The sequence below is a fragment of the Bicyclus anynana genome, chromosome 4 (assembly GCF_947172395.1).
Source record: "Bicyclus anynana chromosome 4, ilBicAnyn1.1, whole genome shotgun sequence".
Taxonomy (NCBI): domain Eukaryota; kingdom Metazoa; phylum Arthropoda; class Insecta; order Lepidoptera; family Nymphalidae; genus Bicyclus; species Bicyclus anynana.
The window spans coordinates 7,302,081-7,327,501 of NC_069086.1; the positions used below are offsets into that span (position 1 = coordinate 7,302,081).

At 36.1% G+C, this 25,421-nt stretch overlaps 3 protein-coding genes across 3 annotated transcripts; 1 reads left to right on the forward strand and 2 right to left on the reverse strand.

Moving 5' to 3' along the window:
- The first annotated feature begins 3,202 nt into the window (after nt 1-3,202).
- LOC112047304 (ommochrome-binding protein-like) lies at nt 3,203-4,588 on the forward strand. Its single transcript, XM_024084390.2, has one exon. The coding sequence runs from the start codon at nt 3,483-3,485 to the stop codon at nt 4,323-4,325; it is 843 nt and encodes a 280-aa protein (XP_023940158.2). The 5' UTR covers nt 3,203-3,482; the 3' UTR covers nt 4,326-4,588.
- Nucleotides 4,589-7,825: 3,237 nt separating this feature from the next.
- LOC112047317 (uncharacterized) lies at nt 7,826-17,883 on the reverse strand. The gene is made up of 3 exons (XM_024084401.2): nt 17,303-17,883; nt 10,802-10,970; nt 7,826-10,313 (listed from the first exon to the last, which is right to left on the reverse strand). Exons 1-3 carry the CDS (start codon nt 17,795-17,797, stop codon nt 9,994-9,996), a joined length of 984 nt encoding a protein of 327 aa, XP_023940169.2. The 5' UTR covers nt 17,798-17,883; the 3' UTR covers nt 7,826-9,993.
- A 4,011-nt stretch (nt 17,884-21,894) lies between these two features.
- Nucleotides 21,895-24,150, reverse strand: LOC112047315 (uncharacterized). Its single transcript, XM_024084399.2, has 3 exons — nt 23,833-24,150; nt 22,803-23,067; nt 21,895-22,215 (listed from the first exon to the last, which is right to left on the reverse strand). Exons 1-3 carry the CDS (start codon nt 24,079-24,081, stop codon nt 21,917-21,919), a joined length of 813 nt encoding a protein of 270 aa, XP_023940167.2. The 5' UTR covers nt 24,082-24,150; the 3' UTR covers nt 21,895-21,916.
- Nucleotides 24,151-25,421: the final 1,271 nt, after the last annotated feature.

Below are 25,421 nucleotides of genomic sequence, written 5' to 3' on the forward strand. Positions count from 1 at the left end.
ACGATTTTCAGACAAGCATTGTCATTTACCTTGACCATTGTCCACTCACAAGAGTTTTCATTTCGAAAAGCTTGGGATTTTCTTATTGACGTCACACTGTTAAGGTCCTACGAGCTTACGAGTTTGGCTACGAAGCTACGACCCATTGAAAACATTGGTTACCAGAAACACATGAGCACTGAGGAGGTCACGTATTGGGTTTTCATTGGCTTTTCTTAAGGCAGTTACTATAAACAGTAATGTACCTACTCGTATATGAAACATATTATATGAGGACGGAAATCGTTGATTGCGAGTATTTCCATTTTTGAAGATTTTCTTCAATATCTTGTATTTATTTAAAAACTAAAGAGTTTTTGTTGCAAAAGTTGTAACGAGTAGGTACTTCATGTGAAACTCGTCAAAAGGATAACCATTTTGGAGCGAAATATCAAGAACTTGGCGCCATGAATAGAAAATTCTGCACTTTTAATTGCTATTCTGTTTTTTTAAAAACTGTTGAATTGAAAATTTGGATAAATACGAGTAGGTAAATACAAAAATATACTGTAAGTATTTGAACTCCGCCCACTAGGTGGGTGGGTAAGTCCATCTATGATATGGAACGGGAATTTAACGTCTACAGTGTAGTGAGAAAAGATTTACAACATAATAAATTATGTTTTGAGTTATCTATACTTCTATACTAATCTATACTAATATTATAAAGAGGTAAAGTTTGTAAGTTTGTAAGTTTGTAAGTTTGTCACATTTTTTAAATGGGGTAATCTTCGGAAGTACTGGTCCGATTTTAAAAATTCTTTCACCAGTAGAATGCTACATTATCGGGGAGTGCTATAGGCATGTGCTTTATATTGGTATCATATATATTAGCAGAGTTATCACAGTTTTTGTCATACAGGTCGGGCTGAAAATCCTCTTAAACAGACTTATTCGCATGCGCTGTCTTAACTATTGTGTAAAATTGAAATTAATGTATGGAGACTTTATGTATCTTTAAAAGCTAGGAAGGAAAGGGTACGGGGAGGGTAGGGCTAGGATGGGGGTAGGGTGTAGGTAAGGTAGGGGTAGGGTAGGGGTAGGTTTGGGGTGGGGTAGGGGTAGGGTTGCGGTAGGGGTAGGGTAGGGTAGATGTAGGGGTTGGGGTAGGGGTAGGAAGGGTAGGGGTAGTAGTAAAGTTGACATCAAAATTTACGCGGACGAAGTCGCGGGCGTCCGCTAATATTGTTATAAAGTGATTAGTGAAAAATAAAAGATTGAAGAAGAAGGTGAAATAGGGGTTGAAATTTTACATCGGTTTTCAAGCGGATGAAGTCGCGGCTGTCTAGTAGTCTATCTATACAATAATAAAAGATTAGAAACCAAGTCTCTGTTCTTTGAATATCCTCGTATACAAACATTATAAAGCAGAAAAGATTGTCTATATGTTTGTTTTACGCAGTATAGCTTAGGATCCGTGGAACATTTTTACAATTTATTCGTCGTTATCAACCCATATACGGCTCACTGCTGAGCTCGAGCCTCCTCTCAGAATGAGAGGGGTTAGGCCAATAGTCCACCACGCTGGCCCAATGCGGATTGGCAGACTTCACACACGCAGAGAATTAAGAAATTCTCTGGTATGCAGGTTTCCTCACGATGTTTTCCTTCACCGATTGAGACACGTGATATTTAATTTCTTAAAACAACAATTTATTACTATCATGCTAATTTTCCGTGAGTAGCTACATCTTGATGAGACGCTCAACTTTTTTATTTACGAAAATTCTTGATTCTGGTAGCTAACTGGGTTACCAGGTAATAAAAAATTCTGAGCGTCGGAACGAGATAATGTACCAGGCAATTTGACATTGTGGCTGTTAAGTTGTATTATTATTTAAACAATAGTAAAAAAAAAGCTGGTTAGTAACAAATTTGAATAACCTCTATTTTGATACAAGTTGGAAGATGGGGAGTTTACCAAAAGTTGTTACTAACCAGATTTCACACTCCCCAAACCATTTTGATTGACTGTTCTTTCTATACTGTGGCGCTAGGATGGGGTAAAATCGATGAGAGGGAACAACCCCCTCACAATTGGAGTGAGGTCGATAAAACTCACCCTCCTCGTCTACGGCAAAGTTCTTTGAACTTATGCTATCCTGGTATTTGCTACGCCAAAAGAAAATTCTACAAAATGGTGGACAGTAACTATTTATTTATTTTGTCAGCTACGACATAGTTTGCTACAATAAATATCAAACGGACGATATTCTACGATGTATTATATGACCTACAATAGACTACTATTGCTATTAACAGCAACTGGATTGTTTACTGATATACCTTTTTGTTTATTACATATATATTTATTACATATATGTTTATTACATATATCAACTAAAATCACGCGAGTCCCTTCGTCAAAAGTTTAAAGAAATAGGCATTTTAACAGTAGCCTGTCAGTATATATATAACAGTATAGTTTATGTAAGACAAAATATTAATTTGTACAAACGAAAAGGAGATTTAAACCCACGTCTTACTAGACACGGGCATAAGTTAGTTATTTCTGCATATCGTCTCCAAAGAGTTAAAAAATCTTTTGTGGGTTTGGGTGTACTCTTCTATAACAAGATCCCCAAGACTGTGATGGACTTGCCAATGCACAACTTTAAGCAATGTGTTAAAAAACATTTACTTAGTCGAGGTTACTACACTTTTGATGAGTTCCTTAACGATAAAGGTGCTTGGAGGCCATTGGATCAGCTTCCACCTTCACACAGGAAATAAAACTATAAGAAATTGTAATTTAATTGTTATCAAATGTAAATTGTAATACTGTATGACTGTTTCAAAAGAGCAACTGTTGAGTTTCTTGCCGGTATCTTCTCAGCAGAACCTGCCTTCCGAACTGGTGGTAGAATCTTTACAAATAGTCAACTGACGTGTCAAAAGTGCTTGTAAACTGAGCCTACTTGAAATAAATGAATTTTGAATTTGAATTTTGAAATTTTACATAGTTGTGTCTCAAAAACCATACATTCCGCCCTCGACTTCGCCCGCATGAACGCCCGTCTTACCTATTTAATAACCCATTTTTTTTTGATAACCTATTCTGCTTCCGATCAGTGTAATATTCTACCTTCCTAATAATTTGTTACGTTGTTCTATACTTCATTTATTAAATAGAAGAATGTTTCATAGAATAGATATAGATAGGATAGAAGATTAAAGGATTGGTTTCGCTCCATGGAAGACTTAATTCACAATATCACGCAAAATTGGAGTCATTTCAAACACTGACATGTTAATTAACTATGCTAATAAAATCTACTATTATCCAATTACACTGACATAACAGACGCCCATTGAATCGATTACAACTAATTGATCCCCAGGCCCAGGCTCATGTTTGCGATTATGCACCATATTGTGATAAAATCGACGAACGTAACGTACGTGGTTTCGGTTTAACAAGAAAGTTCTGCTAAATATTAAAAATGAAGTTTAATATAATGAAAATCAAGCTTATTTTGTTTCTAATAGTCATTGTTCGTGCCAAAGAAAACAGCGAGTGTAAAGAAATACATTTAAACAATGTGCCGCACAAGAAACACGTACTAGGAATGGGTTTGAACCGTCCGTATCAGCTAGCCTACGATCTTAAGGAACACAAAGTTTTCTTCAGTTACAACGTTGGAAATGACACCGAAGACACGTTTCAGATTGGCTTCCTAAAGAAAGGACATATAAAACACGAGGAAGTACCCGATGTTGTAAACGGATTCGCTATCGCAATCGACAATAAAGATGACGTAATCTATTTCGGAGGCAGTGAAGGCATTTACAAGCATCACCTCAAACCAAACAGCACTGTAGAAAAAATCGTCAGCGATCGTAATGTCTGGGACATGTTTTTTAAACATCACCTGTACTTCATCGAATATCCATCCCAACATCTCTACAAGTGCGTTCACGAAAAATCTGGCGTGGCAACCGAACATCAAAAACATATACACGAGAAAATATATCAATTCGTTATCGACGGAGACGAGGATATTTTCATCACAAACGAGACAGGCTTGTATAGAATCAAGAAAAACACCACAGATAGGATCTTTTATGGAGAGCCCACTGTGTTTCGAGCCATTGAAGTGAACAACAAAGGTGTAGCCTATTTTAGTGCCAAAGACGGTATTTATGTTGCAAACAAAACGAGTGACACACTCGAGAATGTCGCTCGTATAAAAAATATATTCGGTCTGGCCTTCGATAACGATGACAACATTATTTACTCGAGTCCTTATGAAATTATCAAATTATTGCCAGAACGCTGCAAATAATAGTCGATATGTTAATAACTTATTTATATTATAATAGCAATATATTTGTAACTAAATAATTAAGCTTCAATGTCTTAACTGTTAGGGACTCAGATCCAATTTCCACACGATGAAAAAAAATTGAGTTTCTACCTAACACATAATACTTAACTTAAAAATGCTTAACACGAAGTTACTTTTGAGTGACGTTATCAGTACACTGGGGTACAAAATAATTATAAAAACTACAAAGTACGAGTTGTATAATAAATATTATAATCTGCTTTTTGTTTTATTTTATTCTTAGAGATTAGGAAAACGCATAAATAACACCTATTAAGTAAGTATTTCAAAAAAATTATATGACTGAAACGAAAGGTTTGTTTTTAATCAAAATAATAAATCTATAACGAAATACTTATCGCTAAATTATTATTTTCATATAATATTAAAAATGAGTTCAGTGTACTTGGTAACAGTAATTTCTTAATGTTCTACTTATTATTTTTTATTTTATTTCAGTACATTTTATAGTTAGAACTCGTAGGTATGAACGAGAGCCTGTGAGAGCCATATTTTCCTCAATTTATAGAAAGTGCACACGTGCCTTAGGTAGGTACGGTAGGCAACTATAGAGTATAGAGGCTTTGGGAGATAGCAGATCTCAAGGGAGTGTAACTTGGTGGCTTTGGGAGATACCAGATTTCAAGGGAATATGGAACTTGGTGGCTTTGGGAGATACCAGATTTCAAGGGAGTATGAAACGTGGTGGCTTTGGGATTGGGAGCTAGAAGATTTCAAGGCATTATTGAACGTGGCGGCTTTGGGAGATAGCAGATCTCAAGGGAGTAAACCCTTGAAATCCACCTATGTAAGCTACCAAAAGCGTAATTTTTATTTTTTTATATAATGAGGAAAGTCTGACTGTCGTAAGCACTTAGGTAGTTCAGTAGGTAAGATTAGTGATTATGACATATCAGATTTATGTCATACTCGTAAGTCGGTAATCAAAGATTAAATTGATTATGAATGTTCTGTTATGAGAAACATTTCAATTGCGACGACATTCAGCAAAATATCATCCTCATACTACTAGTCTGACAAGCATTTTGCGATCCAATTTACCACCACTGAACACTATTATATCTCAGTGAGATACATTCAAATTTCAACTTTATGTATTTGGGTTAACGTTCATGTTGCAATAAATGACCGTACCAAGGCTAAATGTCAGAGGCTCTGGGGCAATGACGTCATAGCCTCCCCCAGAAACCGTAAAGGGAGCGTTTGTAGCGAGACGACATTCTTTGAATCCTCGCTTTTAATGTGTAAATGGTATTGCTTCAATGGTTAGTATAATCAGATACCCTAGAATTTAGATGCACACGTGTATCAGATTATTTTATTTCTACTTTTTATACAGACTATTTTAGTGGCCTACTGTATGACTAGAGCTCTAGCTATAAAGCCTATAGGAGAGGATATTTGGAGCTAACTCACCACGCTGAATCCAATGCAGGCAGGAGAGTGATAATGTTTAGTATTACGGTCACTGTTATAGTGTCAGATTCGAAAATTTAACCAGCTCTCAGATGGAGACTTTTTTTTCTTAATTTAAGTTTCAGATATTTTGTATCTATACTTAGGTATAATAAAACTGTAGCAGGTCCAATTCTGTATATTAAAGATATTTTGAAAATTTTTGTTGGGGGGCATTATATAATCGATACTGAAGCTAAAAATATTTTTTTGATTTCCTCGCGGACAAAGTCGCGGGCGTCCGCTAGTTCGTGAATGAGACGCTTATGTACTCATAATATTTGAAGGGCTTATATTAATTTTACATTATAAAATATATTTTACCCAAAACTGTTTCAACGTTTGATATACTCTCCTCCTCAGCTACGGGCAGGATTTGAACCTCGAACTGAAACATCTATGGTTTGATCGCTTGATGTAGGTACCTACTATTGTGGTAAACTAACATTTCGGTTAAAAACTTACCAATCTCAAAATCTTATTGAAAAATCTGAGACTAATAAACAACCCTTTCAAAAAGTGAGGTAAAGTCTGTTTTTCTCTGACATTTGCACTCCTGGGATTTAATAACACGCTTCTAATAGCTTTACTTGTAACTGTGTATGTAAGCAAATCTTGGAATCTTAACTTCCCGGTCGGCTGTTTGAAGTCCACACCCATGATATTAATCTATACTTATAATAAATCTGTAGAGAGGTCAATTCTGTACATGAAACATATTTCCAAAATAACTATCAGGGGGTGATTAGTGGTCGATACTGATGCCAAAAATGCAATCAGTAAAATTTTTGTCTGTCTGTCTGTCTGTCTGTCTGTATGTTCTTTATACAAACAAAAACTACTCGACGGATTTTAACGAAACTTGGTACAATTATTTCTAATACTCCTGGGCAGGTTATAGTATACTTTTCATCACGCTACAATCTATAGAAGCAGAGCAGTGAAGCGAAACGTTGGGAAAACGGGAGAAGTTACTTCATTTTTTAAGCTTCCGTCGCGTGTGCAGCCTTAAAGGGTAGGGTAGGGGAAGGGTAGGGTAGGGTAGGGAAGGATTAGGGTAGGGCAGGGTAGGGGTAGGGTAGGGGTACTTAAAAGTTTACATCTACCTTCACGCGGACGAAGTCGCGGGCGTCCGCTAGTATCAAATAAAAGGGTTTGCTGTCAGAAATACGAAAAAAATAGTCACGTGACTTAAATCCAATAAAGCGGACGTCCAAGATGGCGGACAGGCTATTTGAAATGCACCACCATGATAAGTGTATCAAATGAAAGAGTTTGCTGTCAGGAATACGAAAAAAATAGTTACGTGACTTAAATCCAACATGGCGGACATGCAAGATGGCAGATTGGGTATTTTAATGCAAAAACCGTGTTCATTAGTTTTTAAACTATTATTTTTGGACAAATCGCTCCATTTGTAATATTTTTAGTGCGTGCTAAAAACGTAATTTTTTAGGTTTTTAAACTATTATTATTATTATCAAATTCATGCTCACCTTCATAACCTAAATCTATCATACAATGATAGACATTGTTAACCAGAGATAAACGGTAGTATCTCCTCCTCTCCTCCACTTCTATTACTACTCTATAGTCTCTATGCTATGCTCTATATAATCTATTACCTACTACACGTAAGACTATATGCTAAGTTTATAAATATTTCCCGTCCAACTCACAGACGAGTTTGAACTTTATTTACCCACATAAGTAATTGGATTGACTAGCAGGAAACTAATGTGAAGCCATTCTTTATCTTCTTGTAGGATTTAGTAATAAAATTTCGCGTATTTTGAGAAACATTTCGTGGTTTTTTTTTAATATCTCGGTTAGACATCATAAATGGATCATCATTTGTTATGGTTTTCTTTCTGCTTTTATAATTTCTCCTATTACTATAACCTAGCAGGTGGGTTACTCAAAATATGTTAATGACGATGAAACTCTTTTTTTAAGTAATTTTAAGAAATTAAATACCGACAGAGTGCTGTAAAATTTTATTCAATTCATTGCGTAGTATATAAAAAAATATATTAATAATAATTTTTTTTTCTTATTAAATACTTATTAAAATTGTCTCTTTTTACAGTAAATAACTATGTAGACTATCAGTGCATCCCTAAAGTATGATTTAAACTTAGTTAATATTGTAATACTTAGATATCTACCTACTTAAATATATTTTTAAAAAATAACTATATTGTAAAATGGACATCAGTGTCTTACATCACTAAATATTAACATAAATATTGCATGCATGTCTTTACATATAAAAATGAAGGTAGCTAGGTAATCTACATACCCTTGACATATATGTGCTATTATCAAACGAAATCATAATTCATAACATTGACATTGTATGGTCACTATAGTAAATAACCTTAAATCCATATATGCCAATGTGTTAAAACAAGTATACCTTATCAGACTTAGGTATATTAAATATATGTTGGTGTTATACACATATATGTGAAGATGATAATTAACGTAATAGGTACTTAGCAATTTCCAAAATTCCAATGTAATAAAACCTTGAAAATAAATGCAACCGACTTTAAGAACCCTGTTAAACTACAAAGGAATAATACGAGCTTTACCGATAGTTTTGAAGGCGCTACCAAAATAACTATTAGCGTTTCTAAAATTATAATATAACATTCTCCTTTTACAAATTGGTACAAATAAAATAATTAATATTTTGTTTATTTATATAAATCATTAATCGCACGATATGTAACATATTTTGAGAAGACTTTCTTTGTATTTGTTTTTTGTTTTTTTTTTTGTGTGTAACAATTTTGAAAAGTGAAGTCACAATTTGAAAGTATTTTAGATAAAGCTCACCAAGATTTGAAAATTTTATTTCAACTCATTATCTTAGTGGGACTTTTCAAAACCTTCGTTATGGCACTTAATTGATATTCTAACACACGTCTAGGCAAACAATAATTATGTAGCCTAGCATAACAATAGCTATAAACAGCGTTATATTTATATCCTGACAGCATATTTCAATATTATTATGTACGAATTATATTTCAATATTATTATGTACGAATATCTAATAACTGCGCCAGGGATATCTATAATAGGTAATTTGTAAGTCAGGTCTTACAAATTAGTCTAATCAAATTAGCTGTATTCGTATACCTTATTTGTATACTACAATAAGCTTAGACCGAACAGAGATAAATAGTACTAATAAGTAGAATACAATATGGCACTATCGCTTAGTCTTTTGTGCCAGTTTTCCTGTTACTGAAAATAATACCTACTCTTAGATAAGAGTGAAAATCTACTCGTGTAAAAAGTGAAAAATGAAATTCAATTTTCGTTCGTTTGTTGCTTTATAGCTCAACATTAACTTTAACAATTTAGTTGTTAGGGTTACATAGTTGCATAGGCGTATATATAGGAGGGGAGAGGGGGGTCGTGCCCACCCTAGAATAGACCTGTACCCACCCTAGGATTCTGGACTACCGATATGGCAATTCTATTATGATAATTATAATAGACTTGATGTCGGAAGCCAGGACCTAGGAAATAATAGATACGCCAACGCATAGTTGATAATATATTCCTATTTTCTTTGCAATGCAGTGAACTTTTAAACTTAAAAATGTAGACACCCAACGAATCAAAATACTGAAACAATTAAAATGATCGTAATGAAGGATTACAATAAATTTAATCTAAAATGGAAGGAGGTTTACTGAATCAATTAGCAAATAATAAAAAACAATTGAATGTAAATGTATTAAATACAATTAATGAAATATTGAATGTATTATAAAATAAATAAAAAAATAAAATATTTTATTTTATTAAATGTATTAAAATGTATTAAATATTGAATAGATATGCTTGTCTGATAAGATGTCTGAGAACATCCAATTAAAATATAACAGTGGGTACAGTTCGTTTCATGTAGGATGGTGCGGGTGACAGTTTATTTCACTCTTGAAAGTTGGCCGCGATTCATAATAATAGTACGTATTATGAACGTCATACAGGTGACTGTCACCGTACCCATGCTATCTAAAAAAAACTTTTGGTACAGTAAAACTAATTATATTAAATAAATAATGATCCAAAAATTATATATCGCTTTAGTCTCATTTGTTAAGTAAATAACTTATATGCTGTTTGATTACGACAAACTGGCATACACTAATAAACATGAAAACAGTACGAAGATCAGACTCAACATTGGCTGACCCGCGCCGTTCGTGCAAACCATTCTTCGTGAAGCTATAGACAAATTTTTGTTTTGAAGTAAGCTATGGACTGCGTTGATAGCCCATTGGGGCATGGGGCCAGGCTCTCTGGAGAAAAGTACTGAATAAAGCTGGGCGGGCATCCCGTTTGTGGCGGCCTGGCAGAAGTTGAGGACTAGATGGTCTTTCACAGCTTTTAACACTTGCACCGTGCCGGTAAACTGTTGGTACTGTAGACGCATCGCTATGGAACCTGGAAATTATAAATCATCATCACTGTCAATCAAGAAACTTTATACATGCATGCACTGCCTACCCTGGAAACCAAATATGTCTCGGAACCATAGGTCATCACTGGCAACACTGTTCGAAGACTTTTGTTTTCAGGCACCGAGTAATTTCGTACGAAAAGATGTCGTGTATTTTCCCAAATGCAGCCCAGCCGAGTTAAATTCGGCGGTCCACCTCTTTCTCGAAATTTGACCTACTTAACTGGATCATATGTCCTAGGTATTCTCTTGAATGATCGAATTTAAAGGCTAATCCGATCCGATCCAATCCGATGCGGCTTGGCATAGCTAGCATATCATAGTATAGCTTGTTCCATCGCCCGCTGAGAGACTCTGAGCCTTCTTAAGAGGCCCAGTTAGCGACCAAGTCTCAGGAACATAGGTCATCTGGCACTGTTCGCAGACTTTTGTCTTCCGGCACTGAGGAATTTCGGACGAAAAGATATCTTACCATTTTGTTTATCAAACGTCTCCCAGTAGCCGGCGGATTCGTTGCGGAAGAACAGCGAGTACTCCGTCTTCTGTCCGTTCTCGTCCCACAGCAGGCGCAGGTGTCGGTGTTGCTGGTTGAACTTTGCTAGTATACTCTGCACGTGGTACAGCTGGTTCTCTGTAGAAGGCTGGAAATTAAGAAGAATATTGTTATCGACGCGTTGCAATGACTTGTGGTACAGACGACTTCAGTGTGCTCGTGGCGTTCGAGCCATCCACATCTCTTGTTGTGTAATTCTTTATGGGTTACTTGGGATAGGCGGGGAGAGTGACTTGAGTGGAAAAGGGGAGTGTTAGATATCTGTCAAAGGCGCATTTAACCCTACAAACAACGTTTACAAGTACGTGACTTCACTCAAGGTCATTCTCTGCCATTCTAGGATCTTATTTTGGTTACAGTCTGATTTGTTAATAGGCATACATTGAAGTAAATTAACTAAATCTATATAATTAAAATAAATTTAAACATAATACTTAAAAATACTTATTAAAATTTGCCGCCCTTGGTAGGGTAATCTAATGTTCTATGTTCCGACTAGGTATATAACGTTTATTAATGTCGGGTCGGTAGGATGCATCTGCATCACTTTATTGAGTCAATTGGACTAGTTATTCTTTGAACCTATTCACTGATAAGTGATAACCAGACGATAAAGGGAAATACCTCATTTTGCTACATGCGATAACCAGCAGTCCACGATTTAGATTCACATCTAAATTTTAAATTCTGCTATATTTTGAAAACAGAAATTAGTATACCTATAAAACTAATGAAACAAGTGCTAGAACTAACTACTAACGAACAGGCACGTTTGTGTGTAAAACTAAAGGAACGTCAACAAAACAGAAACATGTTGATAATGTTGAAAACGTCTTCAATAAATAGAATAACTATACGAATGTAAGTGGGATATATCCCACACAACGTTCTAACAAAAACACATTTCGTAAAGAGATCATATTAATTTGGCTTCACAAGATTAAATAGGTCATTCATATTGAGCTTTCCATTGCTGTATGAGTCAAGCGCAACCTACGTGGACTAAGGTTAACCTACAGGTCGTTCGCCATCTTGAAATTCGCCAAAGTATATTAAGACTATCATAGTCTGTAAAAATAAACTATATTACAGGCATAGTATTTGTAATGTAGCTGCGCTTGGTTGCAATCACGCCTGATGAATGATGCAGCCTATAACCACAGAATAGAGAATGATACAGAATGAGTCTTTGCAAGCCGCGCAGTGAAGCTGGTTAAACCCATAAAAAAAACATCACGCGTGCGTCTCCTTGACATCCGTATAATGTTGCTATCTACAACAATACAAACTTTTTTCATAATTTGTATTTCACTAACTGCAATTACGTAAATAAATATGACAATAATAATAATCAATGACTACCTATAAAAATGCTCCATCTTATTATTTTAGTTTTTGTGAACAGTTTTTCAAATATTTAAAAACATAAGACGCCATTTTTCTTGAATAATATTAAAAATTGCTGTACTTTGTGTCGTACTGGCTCGAGAATGTATTACTTTTGAATATGTATTTGGGATGGCTACATCACTGCCGTGCTCTGTGCGCTCTATCTGCGTATTATTCTTTAATCTGTGCCTCTAACAAGACAAATAAATAAAAGCTTTTAAAACTAAATAAATCGGTGATGTAAATAATTACGTACGTCAGAGGTATGGGTAACTTTTAACTTATTAATTGATTATGAAACACGGCTAAAACTCACTTGATATTAGGTCGGAGTATGCCCGACTAGTTTCGAACCCATACGGGGCCTTTAGTCATGAGCTGGTTCTTGCAACGCGGCACGATCCAAACTCAAACAAACAGTTTGGATCGTGCCGCGTTGCAAGACCTCTTCTAACTTAGACTGCATCATCACTCAACAACGGGAGAGAGACGGGCTTACTTAACTCTTGACTGTGATCTTACCATTGATTTTGTCATTGAATAAAAACAAATGAAAAAAATGGAGCTAATATCGCTTGGTCCATGTATACAGTGATTGCGCAAATTCGCCGCACGAGCCGTGGGACAAACCGATAGGATACAAGGACCGGGGAAGGGAGATAATACGTGCCGGATAGTGCAAATCATTACTTCATAAACATGTGGGAAACGGGGAATCACAGAAATGATAATGCTTTTTTATATTCATAACTCATGTACAATATGTAACCATGTTGTTTTTTTTTTTCAAATAAATAGATTGACTAAATTAGAAAAACGAAATTTTGTATTAAGTAACCCAAAAAATCGACACATTATCAGTTTGATTCCACTTTCTAAACTGCTTCTTTTAGAGGCTTTACTGAACACTTCCAAATAAAAAATTACCGACTGCTAAAAATCGCCTATAATGCTACGCCACAAAACGGTCAATTATTCTCACGTTTCTGTAGTACCCACGACTATAATTTATCGTGTGTTGGTCACTGCGTACATGACTTGTTTAGTATGCCGCGTGGGTATTGCCGTTTGCTTTTCAGAAACGTGAGAATAATTGACCGTCAATGGCGACCTTCAGCGCTCGTCAGTTACGCAATCCTAAGCGTCGCAAATTCGCTGAAAACGTCCATACATAAGAGTGGTAACAGAAAAGGGCTGTTAGGGTGAAAAACTATTTAATAGGTTTTCGGTATAGCTCTAGATGTCACTTCGTCACAGTGAGGTTCCAAAAAAAGAGATAATTGCACAAGCTATTTAATACTTTTTACATATTATCTTAAAATAAAATAAAAACATATCAAACCACCTCTCCCACTCACGCGTTGGTTATTGAATTTCCATTAAATGTTCTGTCTGACTCCTGAATTTTAAATTTAAATTCTGAAATTTATATTAATTTTGAATCCTGAGCTTTTTATTTTAGACTTACAAACCAAATGCAATACGCATTTGGTTTCTTATATATTCTTCCTCAATCTCTTTGAAATATCAAAGACAGAATTTGTTACTTATTTGGTTCCTTGAAATCTTAAAATTGTCCCATACTTTTTCTAAATTTCAGCCGATTATTTCAGTATTCAATCTTAGCTTTCGCGTCGCATTCTTGGTATGTTAAAGACTTTACATTACGCAATGGAGCGGTCAATTGAAGTCGCGTTTTGTTTAAATTGTGTCAGGCCTTGTGTTTACTGGACTATTTAGATCTCGTATGCTTCAGACAAATGGGTCTGAAGGTAGCGCTTCGTTAAACTACAGCTGTTGTTATAAATCTGTGTTTCTAAACATACCTACCTAAATATTAACATATCTAACATAGATAATAAATAATATGTTGTGTTTATATTTTGTTATAAACGTTAGTAAGTTAGTTAGTAGTAGGCATTTGCCGCGAAAGAAGTCTCTGAAAATTTTTAGGTAGGTTCATGTCATAATTAGGTTTGTATTTTGCATCATCCTTACTTTATGTAGAAAATTAAAAAATAATTAATTAAATTAAGATTATAAATGAAATTATATATTTCAATTAATAACTATAGGTAATTAATTATTTATCCAGGTCGAATAATTTTTCATTATGATGAGACTTGCCATTTAAAATCAATTTACCTGGTTTTGAAACCCTTTGCAACAGTGTTAATGACCAATAACATTTAATTATTTTGTACTACTGTATTTAATAAAATTCCGTATTTATTTCTATAATAGGTAGGTAAGTACTTTTAAAACATCTGATGATAAAACGGCTTAACGTTGTTTTTGATTTATTCACTCATAACTTTGTAAACGTGTTCCAAAATAAAGATAAAATTCAACAAAGAAAAATAACAACAACGAATTTTGTTAAAATACTATTTAGGGCTTTATCGCTAATGAACGATTTCTACCAGACAATGAATAGAGAATAAAATACAACAAGTAATATCGGGAGTAAAGAAACCCTAAATAAAATTTCAAATTAGAGGTACCTACCCCAAATGTAGAAGTGTGAGGTATTTCATCCGTCTCCCACACTGTGATAGTTGGGCAGGTATTGTATCTCTTGACACCTTCTTTGCTCATATGCATATACACCTCTATCGCTCTCCATATCCCCGTGACGTTTCTTACATCTAGCCCGTCATACTCATGGTGTATTTCACAACTCACGTTCTCAACGTCAGTGGAATTCGAATTTTCCGCACTCGTGTAGAAAAACAACAACAATATCCACGGAAGTCTTAAAAGGGCGCGAACTGGCATTTCCATGTTATCAACGCAAATTTTTTTGCTCTTTTCAGACACACATCGCGGATTATGAATTTCCTAATATTATTTTTGTATCGGCATATGGTACGGGCGTATAAATATAGCGCGGATAAGTGATAGACTGACAGTAGGAGCACACGCGGGCGTTTCTGTCTGACTCACATTGCCGATGCTATCTCGATTGACCCTTAGCCTTACAGGCGCGTAGAGGTTCCAGTCATCTTAAAAAATTACCTGAGAACCCACATGACATCATTACAGACACATAATTAGGGACATGTATTACAGTTGGGTGTAGCCACGTACTTGGGTAATTTAAAAAAATTATAGACGGTTAGCTACTCGCAGCTATTGTGAACGGTATGATTCAGCATTTTCAGATGCTCTTTGACGTGCTATTTAGCGTTGAAATGTAGATAGTGGCTACGTCTAGATACCTACTTATGGAAATCAAGAATCTATCTCAACTCGGTTTTTTATAAAAAAAAAAATATATAAACAACATCTAACCAAAAAGGTAAAGCCGATGGACGTTGATGGCCTCTTTTATAGACTTCCAAACATCGACCTTGTGTCACGGAAAAATATGAGAAAGGCTTTAGTTATTTATTAATCTTGCGAAAAAAAAATATTTAGACGCCCGCAACTTCTAAATTCAAATCCCGCCGAAGCTATGGATTTTTCCGGGATAACAAGTAACATGTTGCTCAATAATCTCGTATATCTTTCATAGAAAAAATGACATTAAAATCTGTTTAAAGCCGTTCCAGAGATGCAGTCAGATAGACAAACAAAAATTTTAAACGAAGAGTTCGTTTTTGTTTTAGTATCGTATAGGTTCTATAGCACTAGAGAAAACTCAGTTCGCCGTTCCCGGAGAATAAAATGGTAACTGCCGTTACACATGTTAGTATTATTTCATTTTTGGGATCATAGGTATACATCTGCATCATTTTTTCGTAATTTTTATGCAGTTAATAACGAAGTTACAAAATATTACAATAGTATTCCAAGATATAGTCACTGGCATAAAGGTGTGAGAATAAAATGGTAATATAATATTACCATAATGTATTCTTACTTCTTAAGAAATAATACTAAAACATGTGTAATGGCGGTTACCATTTTATTCTCCGGGAACGGCGAACTGAGTTGTCTCTAGTGCTATAGTACCTATACGATACTAAAACAAAAACGAACTCTTTGTTTAAAATTTTCGTTTGTCTATCTGACTGAATCTCTGGGACAGCTTTAAACAGATTTTAATGAAATTTTCTGTGAAAGATATATGAGATGATTGAGCAACATTCTTCGTACGGTAAACAGCTATACAATTGTCTTACGGTACTCGAAATTTAAGACTTGATTATGATGATATCAGTTACCATTTTATACTCGTTCAAAATATTCCGGTCGGTGCGCGTAATTCATCATCACTTGCACTTACCGTTTTACTGTACGGCGAATAAAGTGGTAAAATGGATGGACATTACAATATGAAATTCAAAATACAATGATGATTTATTTTCGGTAACATTTCATTATTTAATTTATGGCTTTATTATTATATCCAGGCTTTTGTCAAATAAGCTTAACAAAAGCTATAACAATTAGCTTTCATTCGAGCTTTCTCACTTTTATCTAAGTCTATTTCTTTGTCAACAATCGCCAAAATTCGGTTTTTAACGGCGAGTAATATTGAAATCACAGATTTATTTATATGTCTTGATGTTATAAGATGATGATGATATATGAATTATGATGTATTGAATCAGATGTTTCTAACTTTATCAGGTCTAGATCTTATTATATTTGTAGGTCTGTAGCAGCATCATCTGAAATTGGTATTTGTCGCAACGATCAAATTGTGAACTAATTGCAATTGTTGCAAAGTTCGTATATATCTTGTGATTCATCTTTCTTCATTCTCCGGTCTGGAACTCAACGGATTTTCATGTGTTTATCCCAGGTCGAATAACTGAATAAAAAAGTCTGAAGTAAATGGCTAGGTATCGTCAAGATTGGATATAAGGAAAAAATCCGAGAAAAATATCAAGCGGACGGAGTCGCACATATGCTCTAGTCTATAATAACAAATTGTTTCTAATTTTAACTGGCTGAAGTCGGTAATGAAAGAAACTGGAAGTATGAAAATAAGTACCTACAAAGACGCAATGAAATTCAATAGGATCACCTATGCCTATCTAAAATAAATGTTTTAACTGCTCGTTTGATAGTTTTCCTTACCTTATCTTGAGGCTCCGAGATGTGTATTCCGATGCATCGCTTCACATAATCGACTCCAGGATCTCCGGATAAGTGTTGGATGATTTCCACGCCATACCACATACCACCCAGTTCGCTAACAGATATCCCTTGCTGAGGAGAACGGTTCACACAGTAATCTGGGTTGTAACCCGCAAACGGCACTTCATATGTGTTAACACCTTGACCATACTGCCTCCCGTACCCGTAACCCCGACCGTAGTTCGGTGTACTATACCCCGGTTGATAATAATTAGTATTGGAACTACCGGTAGAATACACGGATTTAAAGTCCGGATATTTGTTGGACTCTGACAATGCGATGTCACCACCGAAATTGGTCTTGTACGGAAATTGATCTTGGCTATAAACATTCGGGGAAGTGGAATATGTAGAAAACTGGGTATCGCCGTATCTTTGATAACTTGCACAATAGCACGTTGTGAAAAATAGGTGTAATACAAAAATTCGATACATTTTCGGGTATTTTTCGTCTATTTTTCGAATGATCGCGTGATTGTTAGGTGGATAGCATGCGACTGTTACTACTACTATGAGTGTGGGATGTAAACTAATTACGTCCAATTCATACGATCTTGCTGTTGCCAAAGTGTTGTAACTCACGAAATTAATTTTATGAGTGGTAGAGCTTTTTGTGAAATAAGTAAGGATTAACTCCTACATAGGATGAGGACCCAGAGTTGGGCGAACGACATCATTTTCGCCATCAAATATTATTAGCCTACGTTACCGTCCCAAGTGTTTTTCTTCCTCTAAACTTATCCCAATGGATTCACAGCACTCGGGCACACTTGGAGGTTACTCGAATGTAACATAAAAGTACTAATATTATAAATGCGTAGGTAAGTCTGTCTGTTACCTGTTCACGGCTAAACGGCTGATCCGATCAATTTTGACGAATGATGAAGAATTTCAAGGATGAATTTTGGTATAATAGTAAATGGGATATTGGAGCAAAACATACGGTACTTTTTGACTCTAAAATAAAAATAGATGGGGATAAAATAGGAGTTGAAAGTTTGTATGGAAAGTTCTTAATTTTTAGAGTTACAGTTACAAAAAAATATAATGTGATTCAGGAATATAGTATTTAAAGTTCAACCCCAACGGGGGTTGGTCTAAAAAGATATGGCAAATACTCTTTGTAAAAAAACCCTTAAAGCGGTGAAATAGGGGTTGAAAGTTTGCATTGATTTCCACGTGAACGAAATCGCGGGCGTCCGCTAATTATAATCTATACATATTTGTCTGCAACCTTATCTTAACCTCACATGATCATATCTAAGACAATATGTGAGATGAAATTAATAGTTACTATATTATTTAATGTTTTTAAATAAAAACTCCATCTTCTTTTTGTAATATTTTTCAGAGGAATGTACAGGAATGAAGTTTTTATGAAATAATGTGTGAAGCAGATATTAGCTGTTCAATCTCTATTAAAACAAGTAGCTTAATAGATGTATTATATGTATTCGTAAAGAGATGGTTCGGTTCACTTTTACACTTAAAGGAATTATTTGACTCTTATAGACGAAAAATTATAAATTGAAAAATTGGAGTTGCACCATTTTTACAATACATGCAAACTGAAAAAAATCCAAAGACCGCATCAAGGCATCTCAAGGCATGGTAATTATATTTTAACTGCTCACTTTAATAAGATATTAGATAAGAGTTGAGCTTTTGATAAAAACTTTACCAATTATATATTATTGATAAAATATTGTTGATAAAACTTTACCAGGTTGCAGTAGAGATAGATTTTCTTCTTCCTCTTAGGATGCCTCTCTGACTAGCGAAGGTTGGCAGTCATTTCAGAAGGTTTTCAGAGAACTCGTCTCTATCCTTCGCGAGGCAAAATAATTACGCGGCGCTCGCGATCCCGGTCCACTCTCTGATGTATCTCAGCCAAGACTTCTTACTGCGACCAACGCCTCTTCTACCAGCAACCTTTCCCATGCTTTTTACTGTCGCCAAGAAACATCGAATTGCAGAAAAATATAGACACGTCGATTTCAATCCTATTCCTACTACCTAAGTGTGTCCTGCAAGTGGCCAGCTGGTGCTCATACATTACTATAGTTGTAAAAGACGGCCGCGTGGCGCAGTGGGTAGTGACTCTGCTTTCTGCATCCACGGCCGTGGGTTCGATTCCCACAACTGGAAAATATTTGTGTGATGAGCATGGGTGTTTTCCAGTGTCTGTGTGTATTTATACATTATATAAGTATTTATATGTAGTATATAATTGTATATTAATATTATAATATCAACTATCTTAGCACCCATAACACAAGCTACTCTGTATGCTTACTTTGGGGCTAGATAGTGATGAGTATTGTTTAAGTATATATTTATAAATTGGACAGTATGATCATTATGAGCTTAAATGTATGGCCTTGCCTCTCTCTATACAAGAAAGGCCAAGCCCTATAGATGGGCCTTTGGAGCTTCATAAACCGTACTCTGCTTAGGGTGTCCAACAAAGAACTGAACTCAAGTAATCAAATACCCTCTTATTTACACTAATCGAGTTGTAACAACTTTCCTATTTTGTTCTCTCATTTCTTTCTTTATTAGTTCTTTTTTTTTAATTTTTAACAATCTCAATATAAATATAAAATACAAAACACTATTAAAAATTTATAAAAAAAAATCAACCCTCCCGCTGCGGGACATTTGTGTGCCCAAGCAACCGGTGGTCAGGGCTCCAGCGTGAGGAACCTCCTCACAATACGCGCCGTCTCAAGAATCACTGCCTTTTGTATCCGACTCTTGATCCAACAGTTAAGCGAAAGCTTCTTAAGGTGTTGGTCGAAGCTTTTCGCTATAAGACCATTGACTGAAACAACTATCGGAACAATAATAGTTGACTCAATATTCTAACCTCCTATTTATCAATAATTAATGTTAAAACCTCTAATAGTCGAGGAACTCGTAACAATTATCCAGCAGGGCGGGGATCGAACTACCACCCGTCGGTGATGAATTGACCGCTTTACCGTTGAGCTACTGAGGCTATTAGCAATTAGCAGTGATACCCTACAGACGAGAAGTGTAGTCAAAGTAGCTCAAGTCACAATTAGTAGGCTAAATGCTAATTGGTATAATTTGAGCATCCTGCAGTTCCTGTCCATGCGAACAAGTAACCCAGCCTCCGCGGGCCAAAGGTTGTAGGCCACAACATCCTCAAAAACAACATTAGTAGAGTAATTAGTTAATTTATAGACCTCAGTGATAAACAGTTTCTATTGAGTCATTTTTCTCAGACTGTAAAGACTTTTAAATATCACGTGTCTCAAACGGTGAAGGAAAACATCGTGAGGAAACCTGCATACCAGATACCAGATACCTGCATGCACCTCCAACTTCGTATTTCAACAAAAAATTAAATATCACGTGTCTCAAACAAACGGTGGAGGAAAACCTGCATACCAGATAATTTTCTTAATTCTCTGCGTGAGTGAAGTTTGCCAATCCGCATTGGACCAGCGTGGTGGACTATTGGCCTAACCCTTCTCATTCTGAGAGGAGACTCGAGCTCAGCAGTGAGCCGAATATGGGTTGATAACGTAAAGACTTTTCGACTGCCTCGTTTTATCCAGTGGCTAGCAAGTATGGTTTTGGATCACGAGGTCCTGGGATCGAACCCTAGATGGGGTAATATGAGATACTGAGTTTTTCTTCTAAGAAATTTAAATTGAAATTTTCACTTCGGAGTTACGAAGTTGGTGGTAATCCGTGCCGCGTTAATGCGTTAAGTCGTTAACGCTTAAATTAGTTATCATTAAGAGGGATCCCGGTCACTATTAATGATGTTTTTTTTATTCATTACAAGTTAGCCCTTGACTTACCACTTACAACACTATGACATCGTACCGGAACGCTAAATCGCTTGGCGGTACTTCTTTGCCGAGAGGGTGATAACGGGCGACGGCCGAAGCCTCCGTCCAGACAGAACTGAACCAATTAGAAAAACCTCAATCGACCCAGTCCGGAATCGAACCCAGTACCTCCGACTGGTGAATCCGAAGGTCGACAAATATGTACCTATGTTGTTTGTGAATTTAACATTATCAACGTAAGCCCGCCAACCCCCATTGGAGTAGCGTGGTGGGTTTGAGCTCCATATACCCTCTTCTATAAGAAGGGAGGCACTCTACAACTACCACAGCCAATATCGTTTACCTATAGCGCAATGCAAAACGGCTTTTTTTAATTGGATTATTAACGATCAGTTAACAAATTTAGATGAACTTGGTCCCTAAAACTATTTTATCTGTGAATCTATACTAATCTATACTAATATTATAAAGCTGAAGAGTTTGTTTGTTTGTTTGTTTGATTGAACGCGCTAATCTCAAGAACTACTGATCCGATTCGAAAAATTATTTCAGTGTTAAATAACCCATTTATTGAGGAAGGTTATAGGCTATATACACGTATTATCCCTGTATTTCTACGGGAACGGGAACCACGCAAGTGAAGCCGCGCAGAGCTAGTAGGATATAAGACTTAAAGAAGTCTTCATAAATAAAATATTAATAATATCCATTTTCTTTTTTATTTACCTTAGAATACAAATAAACTTACAAAACAAATAATAACAACAATGAGAGAATTATTTACAATACAACCAGAACAAATTGTCGAAAATCTATAAACGTTGGGCAGTTCAGATCTATAGAACTGTTGTTGATAGTGGTACCACTCCCATCTGTGTACAGTTGCAGGCGATCTTCGAAGGATAAGGGTGAATATACCACCGTTGCCAACCTCAGAGCAATGGTTCAGTATAACCATGGGAGGGGTGACCTCTATCAATCTGATCACATCTGGATGTCGTGGTGTTTCGTCCGGATACCATACGTCTGAAAATAAAGATAACGTAATCAACTTTATAGCATCAGTTTACGAGTATTTTTCTCTTACAGCCGTTTAAATAAAATATAGGTAGCTATTGTTCGTAATGTCAAAGAGTAGCTTATTTTTATAGAATGTTAGTAGGTATATATTAGCCAGGTATTTAGGCTGTGATAATGATGAGATACAATGTCATCATTCATCATTATCAACCCATTTTCGGCTTACTACTGAGCTCGAGTCTCTTCTCAGAATAAGATATTTCCATTTCCATTTGTCACTGGTGATCTTTTGTTTTTTTTTTTGAGAAAATCGAATTTTTATTAAAAGAAAATGAACTTTAATAAATCTCATACAGAGTAAACTTTAGTTAGTACTTAACTTGTTTAGTGCAAGGAAACAGTGTTACAGTACTTTAACTTAACAAAAAAATACACTATACAACCGTTATTAAAGTCTATTTTCTTATAATACAAACACATTAGCGTACGTCTTCATATATGAGGATACGCCACGCCCTCTTGGTCCTTCTATAGCTTTAGCGTTCTTTGTTCTGTGATACAAAATAACAACGAAATAATAAAAAAGTACCGACCTATGCCTCTAGAAATCAATTCCTTTTCCATCGGGCGCAGTACCTCCGCCGTCCAGAGACCAGGTTCTTCTTCGTAATACAAGTATGTCTGCTCCAAAGTGCGACCGTCTTCATTCCACAACACACGGACACGTTTTTGTCCGACTACGTTCCTCTTAATTCTCCTCATCCAAAGCTCTGGCCACGAACCGGCCATTGAGTTTTGCGACCAAGGATTGCTTTTGGAAGACTGCCAATTTTCAGATGAATAGTTTCTATGTTGCAACTGAAAAATAAAAGGTTTTTAACACCTGCAAAGTCATATGAAGAAATGTCATACTTCAGCACTTTTTGATGCTTGTCATTGCAACTGAAACAATGAATTGTATCAAATCACGGACTGCCAAGAATCTTCTAATACGTCACATGGATCATATCGAAACTGAAAAATAACAACCTCATTCACATGGCAGTGGTCTCATTATAAGTCACCTCACCTCACCTTTTCCAAAATGAGACTATTTTCCAGGAATATAAAATGTTCATTTAATTCATCATTATCAGCCGGTGGACGTCCACTGCTGGACATAGGCCTTTTGTATAGACTTCCAAACCCCACAGTCTCGAGCCGCCAGCAGCTACATACTCGTATCAACTGGCAGTCTCTACGAACTTAAGATTACCAATGTTTATAAATTATTAGCAAAATATTATGATACCGCCTACTTACGAGTATGATTAACCAAAGTAAATAAAACAAGTAGTTATGAAAGAAACATTTAAACTCATCAAGTTACGAGTATCGTAGAAATCAATAATAATCTACTGTCCCCCGACCTAACTCATCGCTATCGACCCCTGGGTGTCAACTTCTAGTACCACTTTCAGAATCATTAGAGAAACAGTGGAAAATAGTACCTAAACCTATAAAATGTCTAAACAACTCCATGTCTTCTCCACACCACATCTTTAACACACACATTTTCATCACGTGACATTACATCACAGTAAACCACTTATAATTATTATTATTCTAGGTCAATATACTCACGGACCAGTCATGCCAATTGTCTTCATATTCGTTAACATCGGTTATGTAGAGAGAGACGCACCCGACTTCATTTGGTATATTGGTCCTGTCTGGAAAATGTTGGGCGTATCCAACCCCATACCACATACCGAAAACATCCTCCATATTCACTTTGTGAGACCACGTAATATTCTCACCGCAGAGACAATTAATTCCATTAACAAACAATGGATATATAAATAAGATAAATTGCAACAACAAAGTAAACATGGTAATCCTAAGCGTACGACAGGAAATATGGTACAACAACTTGTGGCGGACGGCGGCGGCGTTTTTAATTAGTGAATTGGTTCAGGTAATATTCTGAGTGGCTATGATGAATCACACTATAATACTTAAGACACCCTTATGTATATGCATGTTTGTGTAATCATATGTACTCATAAGTACCTGTTTTTTTTATTCTTTACAAGTTAGCCTTTGACTACAATCTCACCTGATAAGTGATGATGCAATCTAAGATGGAAGCGGGCTAACTTGTTAGTAAAGGATTAAAATTCACACCCTTTTCGGTTTCTACACGGCATCGTACCGGAACGCTAAATCGCTTGACGGTAAGTGTTTGGCTTTAGGGTGGTAACTAGCCACGGCCGAAGCCTCCCAGCCAGCCAGACCTGGACCAAATAAGAAAACCTCAATCGGCCCAGCCGGGCATCGAACTCAGGAACTCAGGTCTTGTAAGTCCACCGCGAATACTGCGCCACGGAGGCCGTCAAACCCGTATATTGTTTATACTCTGGTTGCATTGAGTTGAAAAGGTAAAAAATATATGTATAGCAGTGGCGAAAGATGAAATTTTGACGAAGGTAAGCCGTTCCAAATAAAAGGAAATTCATACCGCTTGATACAAACTCCGGTTTCTCATTCATACATACATATTCATTACAATAACTAATGAATGTATGGATTTTTAAAGGGTAACCCGGCGGAAATCGGCCTCTATAGACTCTTCAACGCTTGTGTACCTATTGGTACTTACGTAAAGTAAGTCGCATCTGTCCCGTCTAAGGGTCGACAGCGCTTTCCAGTGAGGGGTCGACGTTCCAGCACCTGGGGACCCCAACTTGACTTGGCCCTCAACCAGCTAATAGAAAGCCGCTGGATACATGTGGCTCAAGACCATGGTGCTTGGAAGTCCTAACAAAAGCCTATATCCATTAGGCGATGTCCATCGGCTGATAATGATGATAATAATCCAGTGGATATGATCTCAGCTTTCGATTGAGCCGTGATAACCTAGTATGGATATGATCTCAGATAAGGAGGGCGTAGGTTCGAATCCAATTCGAGGCATGCACCTCCAACTTTTCAGTTATATGCCTTTTAGAAATGAAATATCATGTGTCTGAAATAGTGGAGGAAAAACAAAGTGAGAAATCTTGCATACCTGATAATTTTCTTACTTCTCTATGTGTGTGAAGCCTGCTAATCCGCATTGGGCCAGCGTGATGGATTATTAGCCTAATCCGTCTCATTCTGAAACTCGTGCTCAACAATGAGCTATGGGTTGATGTTAATAAATGTTATGTTATGTTGTATGAAACATATAT